Below are 17,302 nucleotides of genomic sequence, written 5' to 3' on the forward strand. Positions count from 1 at the left end.
TACCAGGCAACATTAATAGTATCCGAGTGTAAAGTGCTTCCTAACCTACAATCCGAGCCTCACTGACCTGCTTTCTGCCTGCCTGCCCTGTGGGACTGTGTTCAGGCACCACTGCTGTGCTCCTCAGTCCATTGAGAGAGAGAGCATGCCGTTTTAGCCCCCCCCAAAAAACAAAAAAACCCGGGGAATAAATGTGGATTTTTGCATGAATAAAGTGCAGACTGAGAGGACAGTGTGGTGTCTTACCGTGGACAGACAGCGGGATCAAGTGCAGCGCCAGGACGCACGACAGCAGCGTTAGTCTCCAGCATCCCGTGCAAAACCTCGCCTCCTTTCCCTGCATCCTTGCAACGATAGCCTAAACCAAAGACGAGAAAAAAAATCTCTGCTCTGATAATAATAATAATACTAATGTTCAGCAACGTGGACGGTAATCCGGACTCTCTTGGTTTGCGTGCAGCCGTGTTATCCGCGTCTAGACTCCAGCCTCCCTGCGCTGCTCCTCCATAGCCGCTCGGTCTCCTCGTATCTCCTCGCTGCCGTTTCACCCGCTCGGTTCAATTAAAGCTCAGTGCGGTCGGTTACGGCTCCATTGCCTCAGAGCAGCGGTCGGAGACGGGGGGCGGGGGGGGGGTGTTCGGGTCTGGATCGGCGCGTTGCGGGCGCGTTGCGGGCGCTTGGCGGTGCGGGCGGTGTTTGGGGAGGAAAACGCACGGCGGAGTGCAGCGCGCTCGGCAGCCTTCTCATCATCTGGGAAGGGAGAAAGGATTGTTGCTGCCCCCCCCTCCTCCTCCTCTTTCTCCTCCTCCTCCCCCTCCTCCTCCTCCCTCCCTTTCCCAAGACGTTTCCCTCCTCCTCCTCCTCCTCCTTCTCGTCCTCTTCCTTCTCTCTCCTTCCTTCCCTTTCCGAAAACTTTTTCCGTCCTTCTCGTTTTCTGTCAGTTTCCCCAAGAATTTTTCCCTCTGTCCCTCCTCCAAGACTTTTCCCTTCTCTCTCCCCATTTTCCTTTCCTTTCCTCCTTCTCTTCCTCTTCTCTGAATTCTCCAAGTAACTTTTCCCCTCCATCTCCTTCTTCTCCTCCTCCCTCCCTCTTCCTCGCTCTTTTTCCTAAGACTTTTTGTCCTCCTCCCTACCTTTCCCAAGACGTTTCCATCCTCTCTCCCTGTTTTCCTTTCCCGAGATGTTTCCCTCCTTCTCTTCTATATTCACTCAATTCTTCAAGACTTCTTCCCTCCTCTTCCTCACTCCTTTCTGACTTTCTGTCTTCCTACTTTTCCCAAGAAGTTTCCCCATCTCTCCCTCCTTCCCTTTCCCGAGATGTTTCCCTCCTCTTCCTCTCTCCCTTTCCTAACACTTTTTTCCCCCTCCTCTTTCTCTTCCTTGCTCCCTCTGTTTCCCGAGACTTTTTCCTTCCTTACTTCTCTTCCTCCTCCATCCCTCCTTTCCCCGAGACTTTATCTGTCTCCCACCTCCATCCCTCCTTCCCTTTATTAAGACTTTTTCCTTCCTCCTCCTCCATCCATCCTTTTCCCAAGACTTTTCTCTTCCTCCTCCCTTCTCCTTGTCTTCCTTCCTCTCTCCCTTCCCCAACACTTTTCCCCTCCTCCTCCTCCTCCTCCTCCTCCTCCTCCTCCTCCTCCCTGCCTTTCCCAAGGCTTTCCCCTCCTCCTTTCAGTAATTTGCTATTCAACAGAGAGTGTTGGATCTCAATAGGAGTGCACACTCCGGGCGCTGTTTTTTTTTTTTTTTTTTTTTTTCCAAAGGGAGATGGGTTTATTTTGGAGGAGCTGAACTTCCCATGACTGTGTGTATGTGTGTGTGTGTGTGTATGTGTGTGTGTGTGTGTGTGTGTGTGTGTGTGTGTGTGTGTGCACGGATGAGGATGAGGCTGTTTGAGATTACTGAAAAAAATGTAATGTTTGATACTGTCAAAACAACCTGTTTTGGTTAACGGTGTGATAGAGAGACGCAGAGAAACAAACAATAGAGGAGAGGAGGGGCTGGGGGGGTGTTGGGGGTTCGGGGGTGTTGGGGGTAAAATGGGGAGGGGGGGGTTGCACTCGGTGATGAATGCCCAAGGGCCCCGGGGTAATGATGGTGGTGGGGGTCGCGGGCATTCTTCCACACAAAAAAAGCATAAAGGAAGAGAGAGAGAGAGAGAGAGAGAGAGGGGGGGCCGGGCAACAGGAGGGTATTTTGGGGTGTGTGTGTGTGTGTGTGTGTGTGTGCACGCTTGTGTCTGTTTATGCCAGTGCTTGTGTTAATATGTAAGTGAGCCAGTAAGCAGTTGTGTGTGTGTGTGTGTGTGTGTGTGTGTGTGTGTGTGTGTGTGTGAAAGCAGCGGCGGAGCGAGACTCTTTGCGTGTGTCTAATTTTAAAACAAAATGTTTAGCTGAACAGAAAATGTGCTCAGTGAGTTGTGAAAAGTAGGTCAAGAGGACATTTCGGTGTCTGCCGAATAAATAATATAAGGTCCCGCTCTGAGTCGGAGCTGGAGGAGAAATGTTTTACTCAGCAGAGGCCGGGGCTGAATAAAGGCCAAAAATACTCCCAGAAGACTTTCAATGAGTTAGAGTTTCCCTCCTCCTATCAGCTCTCTCTCTTTGTCTTTCCCCTCTACCTCTCTTTCTCTCTCTCTCTTTCTCTTTCTCCTTCAAAAGACACAGACACACAGGAATCGCTTTGTACAATAAGGCTACGTTCACACTGCAGGCCTTCACACTCAAGTCCAGCTTGATGTGCATATCTGATTTGTTTGGATGACTGTTCATATCTATTCTCGGGTGTAACCCATATCTGATCCGCGATGTTGAAAGACAGGTGTGAGCTGAATAACAAAAACAAAAGACGTCACATTTGTTTGTTCTCTCTCTTGTTTTGAACGCATCTCGGTTACAGTATGAGCCTTTAAGTTTTGAGTGAATTGAGGCGTCGCTACGAATGCCAACCAACTTATTTGTCTTTCTTTCCATTGTCGTCTCGTCGTCCTCCATGCTAACGCTGACTCAGCCAAGCTGCCGCACCAAGATTATGACAGTTGTCTCAGGTGAATGATGTAAGCTTGACTTGTTATCATGACAACGCTGACAAAATCCAATTTGAGCGTTCAAATACAAGTTACATGTAGGCTGTATGTCTCAGGATCTAATTTCGTCCATGTGATCCAGATCAGAATTGAGAAAATGTGACTCCATGGAGCTTTTTGGTGTTCACACTGACTAGAAAACATCAGATCTGTGTTACATGTGAGGGAAAAATCAGAATTAGGACATTTTCACCTGCAGTGTGAACGCAGCCTAAATGTACAAGAATGTGTCTTGTTGGCATCGGTATCACAATACACACTGACACACCTGGTAGAGATAAACAGGACATGAGCTGATGGTTGGGGTCTTCTGTAAAATAGGACAACCTTGACCTTAACTGCACCCCCCCACTCCCCAACCCCACACACACACACACACACACACACACACACACACACACACACACACACACACACACACACACACCTCCCAGTTATTCTGATCCTCTACTTCCAGACATCGGCTAGCCAAAAACAGCCAATTCAACTCAGGCTGGATCTGCCCCGCGGCCATCTGAGTCAGGTTCAGTTTGAGAAGGATTCCCCTCTAACACACACACACACACACACACACACACATAGGAACCCCCACCAACTCCTGTCCCTACACACACACACACACACACCAAACCGCACACACACACTCCACCCCTACCTCAGCCTAATTCTGTCTGGCAGCATGGCGTATCCCTGTATTTAGGAGTTAATGCCTCCTAGCTATCATGTCCGCTATAGGGCCACGTGCTGCTGTTGTTATGACAGGCCAGGCCGACCGCCTCAGTAATATTAAATAGGCGACAGCGCTCATCAACATGCAGATTAGGGCCATATAATCCCTTCCTGTTCACAAAACATAAAGCCCCCCTCCCCCCCCCCCGCCTCTGCATCTCTGAGGGAATAACGGCTGTGATTTGCCACCCTGAGCATAACAAACACACATTACATCCCTCATCCCCTCCTGCCATGTCTTCTCTCCTCCGCTTACACTGAAAATGCTGCTGCAACATGAAAACAAACACTTTCTCCTTTTTGTCCCTGGCTCTTCCTGCTTTATGTAGCGCCTCTCTATCATACATGATCATTCTGGGGACAGAAATATTTTGTTTTATCTAATGTGACAGTGTGCTGTGGCTTTGAGTGAGAGAGCAAGTGAGTAAGTAAGGAAAAGAGTAACTAACTGAGCGGAATGAGTAATTTACCTTATTCCCATACCGGCCATTTTGAACTGACACTCTGGGGTGGGAAACTCTACCCAGAATATTGGCATGTATATAAAAACGAACGTTACTTCAACACATAAGGACTTCAGATAGACCTTTATCAAATTAGCTTGCAATCTCAGGAACAACAACTACGACTGCTTGAATTTAGCAGGTAAGCTACCAGAATCTAGTCTAGGTACCTAGTTATAGTGGGCCAAATATAATGTGAATTCAGCAGGAAAGCTAGCTAGCTTAGCCTACTAGCTAGATAGCCACTAGCTTACTACCTGGGCTAGATAGCTAGCTGTCATGGGCCAAATACATTACCTTAAAATGTGAACCTGTATCCATCCAGATTCTTCAGATTTCAGATATGGTTTTCAGTGTGGAATCAGAGAAATGATAAATGTTTGTCCAATTCCCGACATTTGTACAACTTGGTCCACAACAGTAGGACATACGTGCTCTTCTGTGGCAAATCAAAATGGCCGCCGTGGGAATTAGCATAGGATAAGATAGGATAGGATAGGATAGGATAGCACTTTATTAATCCTCTTGGGGAAATTCAGGTGCCACAGCAGCAACTGGCAGACAGTACCAAGGAAAACAAGTAAGATGATAAAAAAGAAGAGGTACTAAGATAAAACAGTAGAGGTAATGTACATAATATAGAGACTATGGAGACAGTGCAGAAATGCAAATAATAATAATAATAAATGCGTATTCTTACATATATATTCTGTATATATACATAATCAGGAGTTCAGTCATTAGTGCGGATGAGGGGCGGGGGGGGGGGGGTCTGAAGGGCTAGGGTCCAAGTCCAGGTCTGAGTCATGTGCAGGGTGTGGGGGTGTGTGTGTGTGTGTGTGTGTGTGTGGGGGGGGGGGGGTCAGGAGTTATGACTGACTGGCACCGGGGTCGCTGATGTTGTTGAACAGTCCAATGGCCGCCGGCACAAAGGAACGCCTGAGCCGCTCTGTCCTGCAGCGTGGGGGGAGGAGCCTGTGGGGGGGAGGAGCCTGTGGGGGGGAGGAGCCTGTGGGGGGGAGGAGCCTGTGGCTGAAGCTGCTCCTCATCAGCCTCAGCTCGTCGTAGAGAGGGTGAGAGGGGTTCTCCAGGATGGAGGTGATCTTTCCCCTCATCCCCTCAGTGTTGTCCGACCAGTCCAGCTTATTGTTGAGCTGCACTCCTAGGAACCAATAGGAGTTCACCATCTCCACCTCCTCCCCCTGGATGGTGACGGGGTTTGGGGGCTTCCTGCTCCTTCTGAAGTCCACCACCAGCTCCTTGGTCTTCGTGATGTTGAGCTGGAGGTGGCTGTTGTCGCACCGACCTACGAAGCTCTCTACCAGCTCTCTGTATTCCTCCAGTCATCAGAGAACTTCTGTAGGTGGCACGATCCAGAGTTGAAGCGGAAGTCCGAGGTGCAGAGGGTGAAAAGAAATGGTGACAGTACGGTTCCTTGGGGTGCGCCGGTGTTGCCCACCACCACGTCTGCAGCCGGACGTCCCGCGGCCTGCCGGTGAGGTTGGTGATCGCAGAGTTTAAGGTTGTTGCACTCTGTTGTAAGAGACCCATTAAATGTATAATGTACTCATAAACCCAGTAACTGACGTACAAGTCATTGTTTAAAAACACCCTGTGGCAGAGAGAGAAAAGCACCCAGAGAAAAGCATGTGGGCCTGCATTCATACTTACACACTCACACAAAAGGTCATCTAGCACTTGCATATAAACACTCGACAACACCATTGATTTATTGACCTGAAAACTCACATCAAGCCGTCCAGGAGATAATCGCACACACACACACACACACGCACACACACACACCTCCCTTGTCTAGTCATTACTGATCAATTAACATACAAACAAAAAATGGTTAGAGATAAAGGAATGTTTCTGATTGTTTTCAATGCTGCTTTCCTTAACAGGCATTTATAATGATGTGGGGAAAAAAAACATTTCCATTTTGGTATTTCAGTAACAACGTGTTAGTACTTTTCATTTAAAGTAATGGTTAAGTGAGTGAATAAACAACTGAATGATAGAATTGAACACATAACTGAGTTAGTTAAATGAATGTTTGGATACATTTGAGTCACAAGAAAGATGACAAGGGACTTCATTTCTAGATGTTTAGAGGGTACATCTTTGCCACAGCTCAGAATTCATTCATTCATTCATTCATTCATTCATTCATAACCTTCCATGCGTTCTCACTTCAAGTAAACTGTAAGTCCATACATTCAATTCATCCAATAGAGCTGAGCGACCAGGGGAAAGTCGGCTGATCTGTGGATGTCAACAAGCTTGTCGGGCATGGCTGAACTTTTCCCACATTTCTTTTTTCAGATGTCCATGCTTCCTTGTTTCCCTACCATGTGATTTTGTTTCATGAACAATACCGTAAATCCTCTAATAGTGGCCTGTAGTCAATTAAAAGCCGGGTCTCCGATAATGGCCGGGGGCGTGGTCGACATGAACAAATAAAGGCCGGCCTCAAATACAGGCCGGGGAAAAAAACGAAGGAAACAAGACTAGCCCTCAGCGCACCGAAACCTCCAACGGCGATATGATATAACTGTATATATTCTATTCTTAGCTTCAGTTAACTTCAGTTAGCTTCAGCTTACAAGCAAACAACGGTGGATACCGGTAAACTCCTGCTGCCTGTTTGTAACTGTAGTTTGTAGTAACGTACAAGTGCCACAAGACGGCTCGGCCAGCAGAAGTCTCTGGAGCGTGCAGTCGTCGATTACCGTAATTATCGTAATGCATTGCAGTAACAAAAAAACGTCTACCTAACGTACCCCAACAGAAGCAGATCAGAAAACGAGGAGGCTTCGTACTAAAATATGAGCAAATATACTTATCAAACAGAGGGAATTAGAAATAAAGGCCTGTCTCTAATATAAGCCTGCTTCCAATAAAGGCCTGGTACCCTCTGCAGTTGAGGTAAATAAAGGCCCGGGGCAAAATTAGAGGATTTACGGTAGTTCTGCCTGGCAAGTGCAAAGTGGGCGAGAAATTGATTCCAGCCATTCAAAACTCCTCAGCTCTCTACAAGTTTTATTTGAAAGACTGCAGGAATAATCCTCTCAAAAACAATACTTGGAGAACGGTTGTATCCATCGTTGGGATCGGCAGTAAGCTCTGAAGTGATTTTATTGAATATATAATACATGATTTGCCTGTTCAAAAGATTTTAGCACCCATCGACCAAGCTGCTCGCAGTGTGAATGTACAGTTATCCTGAGCAGCACAGTATCCGCTGTGTGTGAAGCACCGCTGCCTCCTGGAACGAACAGGATACAGCCAGTCTGGGTAAATGTGTAACAGCTGACCTGGGGTCATTCTGTGGCCTATATCTCTATACATGCAGATGAAATCATATCTGGTCTCATTAAGCTTGCTCTGTTACTGATAGTTGGTAATGAGAACAGACTCTGGCCTTGGAGCTTGTTTCATAAGGATGCTGTTTGCCGCACATCTGGCAACGAGTGTGTGTGCCCTGGTTTCTTATACATGTGTCTTATACATATGTCTGACAGGCCTTCCTTATGACACATATTGTCAAATTAATTGTGATACTTTTTTTTTTTTTTTTTAACAAAAACATGACATAAATCACCAGAAGACAAACAAACAATAAACAAAAATCAAACTTAACACACTAAGTCAACCAAAATAATAAACACAAACACATACCATATATCATCATAACATATATCAGTAGGCCTAACAACCTAAATAAGGAACAAAACATTAGAGAAAGAAAAAAAAAAAAAAAAATTTCAAATTCTACACTTAATGGTTTTTTTTAAGTTAAATACAAACTTCTTACCAGCCTTCCGCTTCATTAAACATTTCCCACCTTTCTAAATGTTTTTTAACGTCATTTAACATCAATTAATTGTGATACTTTGGTATAATTACCATAATCAAATGAGACCATGGTGGAGAGGATTGGTAGCCTCTATCTCTCATGAGTAGTACTGTGTTTCTCAAAATTAAGACCACATGTCCCATAAACCCTTGCAAAGAGCATGATGCCACTTGTCCCTCCCTGTCGTCTTTGGCTTTACTGAAGAGAATAAATATGTTGAAAGTGATTTTTCCATCGTTTCACTCCTTCCTCCATCCGCCATCTTGAGAAACTCTTTCAGCTTTAGCTCCGTTTGCTCTGGAAGAACAGAACCTCTTCCTGTTTTGTGCCGTAAAGCGATCCAGCAGATTTCCCTCCCGATCCACCAGGCAGAGAAACAATGGAGGATGCAGAGTAGAGGCTGATGGAGGCTGACAGGCTTCTCAGCGACGGTCTCGTTTGTTTACAGTAATTATACTCATGTCTCAAAATAAATGCAGTAATGATTTATTGATGCTAAAATGCTACACATACCTTTAAAAATGCATGGGTAGGGGAGAGAGGGAGCAGCATGCTTGGTACTTGATAGTATTGAGATGTTCAGGGTGTGATACGATCTTCATAAAACACATTCTCCTGGTTTTTTTAAATCTTTCGCTGATAATTAAATCCAAGAATGCCACAACCTGATCTCACAGAAAAACGTGAAATGAACACGATTTGTTAACACCAAATTACATGCTGGTGGCATGTAAAGTGTTAAAAATATACGTTTTCTGTGAAGGAGACACGACGATCAACAGGAAATAGTGAGGGTGGTGGACGGCGGATGCGTTTGCCTTTGATGCCGGCGACCAGGGTTTGATTCCCAGTGTTAACGAAGGACATTTCTACCGTGAGTCACAGTTTCATTCAGTCACTGTGTGCTTCAGATCAATAAAGACACACAGCTGTTCATTTCCCCAGCTGTTTCAACTGGCTGTATTATAGACTACAGAGCTGCTCGGACGTGATGCGTCGTTCTCCCATTCGTTCTCGTCGGTCTTTCCAGTCTCCATCCGATGCTTCCTCGACCTCCAGGATCTTTATCCGTCCTCCATTGCGTTCTTTTGTTTTGGAATCGAGCTTTGGCGGTTAGATATTACGTAAAATGCGGCATGGAGGACATAAGAACGAATTTTTGCTCCTATTTTTTTCCCCAATAGATTTATCTGATATATATTTTTCATGTTTTTTTGTGCAGCATAGTAGCAAACTAACTAAACCCGGACCGACTCGAAGCTCCTCCCGGCCCATTCAGTAGTTTTTCATTTTTTTAAAACTAGCTCGTCTCCTCCCTCGCTGTTTGAAAGCGGCGCTCTCCCCCTCCCTTTCCTGAAAAAAATTTGCATAATGCCGGAAACGATGAAGCAACTATTAAACTTGCTACCTGCCTCTTCACTTGTCATTGTGGGACATGTAACCTTCAGCGGGAGAAAAATCTGACAAAGTGAGACTAGTAACGGGTGAGACTTCTCTGTAGGTACGGTTAGCTTAGCTATTAGCCTTTATGCGCCATTTGTCCTTAGGGGCCTCCGTAGTCCAGTAGTTTTGCTGTGCCTTCTTTACAAATGTGTTGTGGTTTCTGTCGCCCTCTAGTGGTCGGAAAATCGCTTAGTGCAGCTTTAAAGAGAGATTATAAACTGGCAGAAATGAGCAAAAGCAGACAGGGAAAAATCAAATGCAGCTCAGTCAAGTTTTTCTCTACTCCTGACCAGGAAGCTAACAAGAGCCTTGGTAACACTTTCTATGAAGCCAGTGTCTATAATACATTATAATCATACTTATAACACATTATAATGCCATCATAATGCATTATAAGTATAGTTACAATCATGCATAGACAGTTATAATGTTTTATAACATTATAAACACATTACTTACAATCTGTTATAAAGCTTTTTCATTACCACTTAAATGAAAAAGCTTTATAACAGATTATGAGTAATGCTATAAAACATTATAACTGTCTATGCATGATTATAACTATACTTATAATGCATTATGATGGCATTATAATGTGTTATAAGTATGATAATAATGTATTATAGACACGGGCATCATAGAAAGTGTTACCAGAGCCTTTATTTATTTAGGGGAGTCTGCTCAGTCTTTCTTAATAATGTTCTGCTTCATATTCCAGTTCCACAGATTCACACTGGGAGCTTCTTATTATATTTGTGGATACACCAGATGGATGCAGCAATCTGCTCGTTCACCCTTTCCTCCCCTCCCATCCTTCACTGTATAGCTATTTCCCCCCTTCACCTATCCATTTTCTTTCTTTCCCTTCATCCCTCCATCCTTCTTTTCTTCCATTCCTCTTCCTTTCACCTTCTCTTCTGTCCACACATGCTTTACTTTCCAGTCATCCGTCTCTCCATCCCTCTTTTTCTTCCATCCATCCCTCGTTCCACTTCCATTCACCTCTCATCGATCTATTTTATTTTCCATCCTTCTGTTCCTCTATTTTCTTTCCCTCCATCCCTCTTTTACTCCATTCAATCATTTCTTTGTCCCCCGTTTCCGTCAAGCATCCATTATTTCAAGGCGATCATCCCTCTATCCCTCTATCCCATCCGTCTACTCCTTTATCTTCTTTTTTCTTTTCATCCATTCATCATTCCCTCTCCTTTTCCTTCCCTTCATCCCTCTATTCCTCTTCTACTCCATTCATTCATCTCTTCATCCCCTTTTTCCTCCGATTATTCATTTTTTCAAACCGTCTATCCCTCCGTCCTCTTTTCCTTCCATCCTTCATTGTCTCTTTTCTTTCCATCCATCCCTCCCTCTTTCCCTTCCCTTCATCACTTATCCTTATTTTCTTCAATTCAACCATCCCTTTACTTTCTCTCTTTTTTCCACCCATCTCTCCATCCTCCCTTTTTTTTTATTTTCCTCTCTCCTCTTCTGGTTCCTATTTCTGGATTTGGAGGACGCAGCCTGCTGTGTTTGCTAACCAGAGCAGAACTAAACTGTTTGTTCTCCCCCCCCCCCCCCTCCCCCCCATAAACCAACCCCTCCTCCTGCTATTCCCAAAAAATACCCCATCACCCCCCCCCCCACACACACACACACACACACACACACCCCAAAATCCTACACATCACTCTGTCTGCCAATCATTCCATCAGCCCCTCCCCCATCCGTTATGCTTAAAACCACATACACATACATGTAGGCAACACACACACGACACACAAACTCACTGTTCTCTTTTGGTGCTGGCCCTACTCCTACACACACACACACACACACACACACACACACACACACACACGGACACATACAGAAAGCATCAACGCCATTTCCACCCATGTTTCTCAACTGCAGATTTGAAAGATACGACGACCAGACAGGCAAGACGCAAAAACACACCAACAGATTCTCTCTCTCCCTCTCTCTCTCTCTCTCACACACACACACACACACACACACACACATTCACACATACAGCTATCCACCTACTCGCTCACAGCTCACACATTCATCCACACACACAGAAACAGACACAATTGCACAGACACACAGATACACAAACATGCACACACACACACACACACACACACACACATTCTCACACTTGCATGCATGCATGCACACTCACATACACACATAGGCTACACACATACACACACACACACACACACACACATACACACAACAGTTTCCTCAAAGTACACAACAGACTCTTCTTTCTTTCTCTCTGACGTTTGACCAGATATTTTCTGGACCGCTTCTCCTCAAATTTGCAAAATACAACCAAACTTTGAGCATGTTAATATTTGTCCATGTCTAATGTGTGCACATCAGTCAAAGCTGGACTGTGAGATCAGCTCAGTCACACTCTATGGTCACGCTGGCGTCAACGAGACGCCGCGTCTTCAAGGCCAACGTGACTGCCGCCGGTCCAGGTGGTCCAAAATACAACCAAACCTTTGCACATGTTAATATTTGTCTGTGTCTAATCCAGCATATTTTACTCAAAACCAGACTGAGACTTAAACTAATTTAGTCACACTGGTGTCAATGAGTTCTCTGCTGCTACTGCTACTGATGCAGCAACCTACCTTAAAGAGGCCCTACTACAGGAATTCATGCAATCATCATCATTTTATCAATGTAGACATTGATAAAATGTGATTTTGTTCCAGTGGTTACATTCGAGTTTTTGTATTTCCAAAAACCCATCAGTCTTACAGGCTGTTTCACTGTGTGTTCATATGCTGATGGGAAAGTCCGACATGCAGGACTTCCAAGTCGTTGAATTCATGTGCGATTTTGTCTGAAAATCAAACCTGGAAGACAAACAATAAACAAACCTGAATCTCCTGCAGCTTAACAAGATCATTTGACAAACTTCATTCAAACAATGTTGAAATAAAGGAGCATCTATGTGTTTTCTTACTGTTGACTGACACAAAACTTTATTTTTCAGACTTGGACTTGGTCCTGATTGGCCACTTCCAATTCCTTCCAATCAGGAAGGGTTTAGTTTGCAGCATTTGAACCCGCTCCCCCTTCTCAACAAATTTTGTATGTATCGTATATGATGTAGTGATGTGTTGTGTGTTTTTGTGCGAATCCCTGTCTGCAAACCAATTGAATTGAATTGAAACTGGTGAATGCAACTTTAATAAATTTTTTATTTTTCCAACATTAACCTTGAAATCAGTTGGGCCTGCAACATTTGAAGAGTTTAATTTCCACCATGAGATATTCACCATTTTAAATGAAGTTACACTTACTCGACTGTCTATATTTTAGAGATACTGAGTGATGAATTTAACGTAATGCTTTTCCTGTTTTCAAAATGGATACACAGCATTTTGGAACAGAAGTCTTCATTTGCAATGAGAAGATGAAAAAACAGGCTGAACCCGGGGGAAGGAGACAGCAGGCCGGAGTTTCCCCTGTATGTATTTAGCGGTGGCGGCTCACCACAGCTACAATATTGACGGCACTGCTAAATGTTACATTACAAAAATCCATCATATTTTAACCACGTAAAGCCAGTTTCCCCCCCAAAAAGCACGAACAAATATTTAGAATTATTATTTACACAATAAAATGTACACAAATAAGCCCAGTTTTAGTGCTGCAGCCTGCATGGGACCAAACCAGGAGAACCAAGAACCAAAACCAAAATTACTTCTGTCCACCACTGTTACACTGATTGGTAAAGACTGCTTAGCTGTTTTTTTTTTTTTAAACATTTATTTATCCAGGAAAAGTTTACTCATCAAGCATGCTCACCCTGCTTCACATTCATACATACTCACCCCTGGGCTCAAGGGCAGCTTGATGGTAGATGGAGGGCAGGATGTTACTCATTCTCTTCCCATTCCTTGCCCTGATTGGAGAGGATGAGATTGATTTTCTGCAAGAGCTATATCTTTGTGAGAGCGCACACACACACACACACACACACACACACACACAGCAGGAGACAGCAGGAGTTATAAGCTTTCTCCTTAAGTAAACAGTAAGTCAACAAAGCAGCATGGGAGCAGTGCTGAGCTTGATGCACGCAGTGGGCTCACAACCCAGAGGCCCATAGATCAAAACCCTCCACTGTTAAGCATTTTACTTCTGTTGTCCAACATTAGCATAATCTGGGTTTTCTCAACAACCCAGCTTCCATCCTTAAACCCACTCAGGTTCTTGTAAAACCAGTTCCTAGAAATAAATTGCCTATTGAGGTTTTGCAGTTGCGTCACAAATCTGGTGTTAACCACGCCTGGCTCCATCATGGAGGTCCACCGACAAAGTAACTGCACATAAGTTACATCTAACTTTGCCTAGCTAGAAAAAGAGATACCTGAAAAAGATGTTATAATGTTACAGGCTACGTGAAAGATGTAATAAAAAAAGATGTAATGTTATAAATTAAAGCAAATCTGAGGTGGATTTGTTTCCAAATGTAGGTTACTGTGAGTGATCTGTTGTCTTAGTCTCTACTCCAAAACACTCTGAGGTTTAGTTGAGAAGAGTCAGCTCAGCTAACCTGAACAAACGGTTAGCTAGCTAACTAGCAGCAGGCTCATTTAGCAAAGCGACCGTTGCTAATGTTACTGTGTGACTTCTAGCCACTAATGCTAGCTTCTACTAGACACAACAGTGTGCACTAGCTAGAAAGCTGATATTATCTAAACACAACACTGATCACATGTATCAGTGGTGAATTGATCAGTTCCCAGTCAAAAACAGCACAGAAATTAACCATGTATTGAGAAATGCCGTCAGTTGTTCTCAGCCATGTTGCCCAAGAGCTGTGGACTTCCAATATGGCCGCCAGAGGGTTACATCACCTGAAAGTCCTCTGTGTCCTCCAGCTGCAGCCAACAGGACTGTGGTTGTACAGGACAGATACATGCAGGTGTGAATTTGTGCAACTGTATGAATAAGGCTGAATAAGAGCAAGCATGCTCAGCAAACCTTCCACACACACACACACACACACTAAATGGAGTCACATAATAGTAACTGTGATGACACTGCTCTGTGCCAGCATGTTTCCGAGTAACAATTAGCTAGTTAGTTGTCTGTGTGAGACGGCAGCAGACCAAAGGGGAGCAGGTAATGAGGGAGATGGAGCGAAACCGAATGTTTATTTATCCTTCGCCCGGGATGCAGTGAAGCGTGGGAACGCAGGCAGTAAGAGCCTCAGTGTATGAGCTGAATGTGAGCGTCTGTGACAGCAAATGGGAGAAAATTAGTAAGTGTGTGTGTGTGTGTGTGTTTATTTACGGGGTAAATGTGTGTGAGTGTGAATGTGCAATAGATAGGATCCATGAAGGAATATGTGTGTGTGTGTGCACTATTTTGCCTCCATGTGCTAGTGTGCAACTCTCATTTAATTTTTTTTTCACCCCAAACAGCACGACGATGCAACAGCTCTATTGTTGCTGCCTCCTCATGTCGACAGCTAATGTGTCCTCAACCAATTCTCTGCAAAGGAGAGAGGAGAGAAAAAAAAAAAAAAAGAGAGAGAGAGAGAGAGAGACAGGACGAAGCCCATTACTGAGCACTGAGAGCTCTTGTCTGCATTCACTGTTACAGCCGTCAACAGTGATAATTAGCTAAGTGGACAGTTAGCGCTGCGATGGCTTTCTGCGGTTCTCCTCAGCAGCGGAGAAGGTGAATTCTCACATTTGGCTTCAAAGAGAAATCTAGCTGAGGTGTAAACAGGCAGGATCAGAATCAGTATCAGTTTATTTTCCACTTACAGTAAAATTAATCAGTCTGGACACTGGTGCAGAGATTTATTGGCAACTTTGGGTGCGTTCACACCAAGCATGTCTGGAGCGTTTACTCCTTTAGTTTGGCTCATTTGTCCAGGTGAGATCAATGCCGTTCAAACTCAGGTGGCACTAAATAACCGCACCGACACGACAGGAAATTTCACCCAACTTTAAAGGGGAACTATTATAAGAATTCAAACTTCCCTTATTTGATCAAAGATGTTTAATATAGACGTTGTTTAAATGTGGTTTTGTTTGAGTTGTTACATTTAAAGGTGCATTTTCACACATCCACCCTTTTTACAGACAGTTTCAGTATAACTCCAGTAAACGCATCACAGCTGGACTTGGTCCTTATTGACTCCTCTCACTAAACAGTTTGCTAAAATTCTTCCAATCAGGCAAGTTTGCAGCATTTGACCCCCCCCCCCCCTTCAGCAGGTTTGCTTCATTTAAATTAGAGGAGCTGAGGAGTTCGTTAGAGTTTGTTGAACTGGAATAAAGTTGCGCATTGCTTGGAAAGTAAAAACGTTTTTTTCTTTTTTTGTTCCGTGAAGTGATCGTGAAAATTTCCTGCAAAATCTGACCTGCAGTGTAGAGGCCACTAGAGGCTGACAATCAACATTAGTCTCATTTGTTTATGGTAATTATACTAATGTCTCAAAATGAGTGTGGTAATGATCTATTGATGTAAAAATGGCCCACACAGAACCTTTCATTTTTCAGAATCCTACGCAGAATGAGACACTGTTTCTGCGTCTAACTGTAATTTAAAAACGATAAAAACGTACAGCTTGATTTGGAAAGAATCCTCAAGGCTGCGCAGGACTTGCATCTCTCTTGACTTGCGTCTTTCCTAAACGTCTCAAAACTGGGAGATTCATGAATTACTTTTAGTAACAACTTATAAAAGCGATGTGCTTTGTAAGCTGCTTATAAACCAATCTATTCTCTATAAAGGCTGTTAACACTCGGCCATGCACCGTTCATATTTACTGCTGCATTGTACTGAATTAGCTTATTAGATGTTAAAGTAATATATTCAATCTGTGAAGCATGCAGGATCATAAAGTGCTTCACCAGCCTCAGACCGGTGTAATGTTCACACAGATCAGCTCAACAAAACAGAGACTGGCTGCAGTGAGTCATGTCAGACATTGTTCCAGTTATTTCTAGTTTCCTCCAGTTACAGCAGGATGAGCGTGAAGAGACGAGCTTCACTGCATTCACAGCAGAAAATAATTCTTCACAGCAAAATATGTTTGTAGCGGGCATCCAGGTGCATTATGGTCATGATTATGTCTCATAACCGAAACGTCAACAATAAATAAATGAATGCAGAGATGATCCTTGTGTGAGCGGGAATTTACTTTTTTTCGACGGACTGCTTCTCTGCACCACAGAAGAAGAAGGCGGTGGTGTGTGTGTGTGTTATTTTCTATGATTATGATCACCACCATCACCATCATAATCATCATCATTATCATCATCACTATCATCATCTTCGTCACTGTTATCATCGTCATTATCATGGCAAACATCATCATTATCATCATCACTCGGCAATGCAGCTGTTAGGTTTCAATTCATGGTGGAGAATAATTCTTCACAGCAAGCATCCAGGTGCATTATGGGTCATCGTGTTTTCTTTCATGATCACGACCATCATCATCATCATCATCATCATCTTATTTTTTCAGAAAGTGGTGTAGTTTTTGGGTCTTGTGGCTCACTGCAGCTCCCGAGGAGTCAGACAGAGGACAATGGGGACAGAGGCTCTGAGGAGGGGGGGAGGGGGGAGGGGGTGAAGGAGGAGAGGAAGGAAAGGAGGAGAAGAGGAGGGATGGGAATGAGGTGGGGG

At 44.1% G+C, this 17,302-nt stretch overlaps 1 protein-coding gene across 1 annotated transcript in view; it reads right to left on the reverse strand.

The window, feature by feature from the left end:
- cspg5a (chondroitin sulfate proteoglycan 5a) overlaps nt 1-343 on the reverse strand; it is a 54,676-nt gene extending 54,333 nt beyond the window's left edge. The window contains exon 1 of the mRNA XM_071895536.2: nt 247-343. Within this exon, the coding sequence (XP_071751637.1) occupies nt 247-343 (97 nt within the window). The remainder of the gene's footprint in view (nt 1-246) is intronic.
- Nucleotides 344-17,302: the final 16,959 nt, after the last annotated feature.

Source organism: Centroberyx gerrardi, chromosome 12 (genome assembly GCF_048128805.1).
Source record: "Centroberyx gerrardi isolate f3 chromosome 12, fCenGer3.hap1.cur.20231027, whole genome shotgun sequence".
NCBI lineage: Eukaryota > Metazoa > Chordata > Actinopteri > Beryciformes > Berycidae > Centroberyx > Centroberyx gerrardi.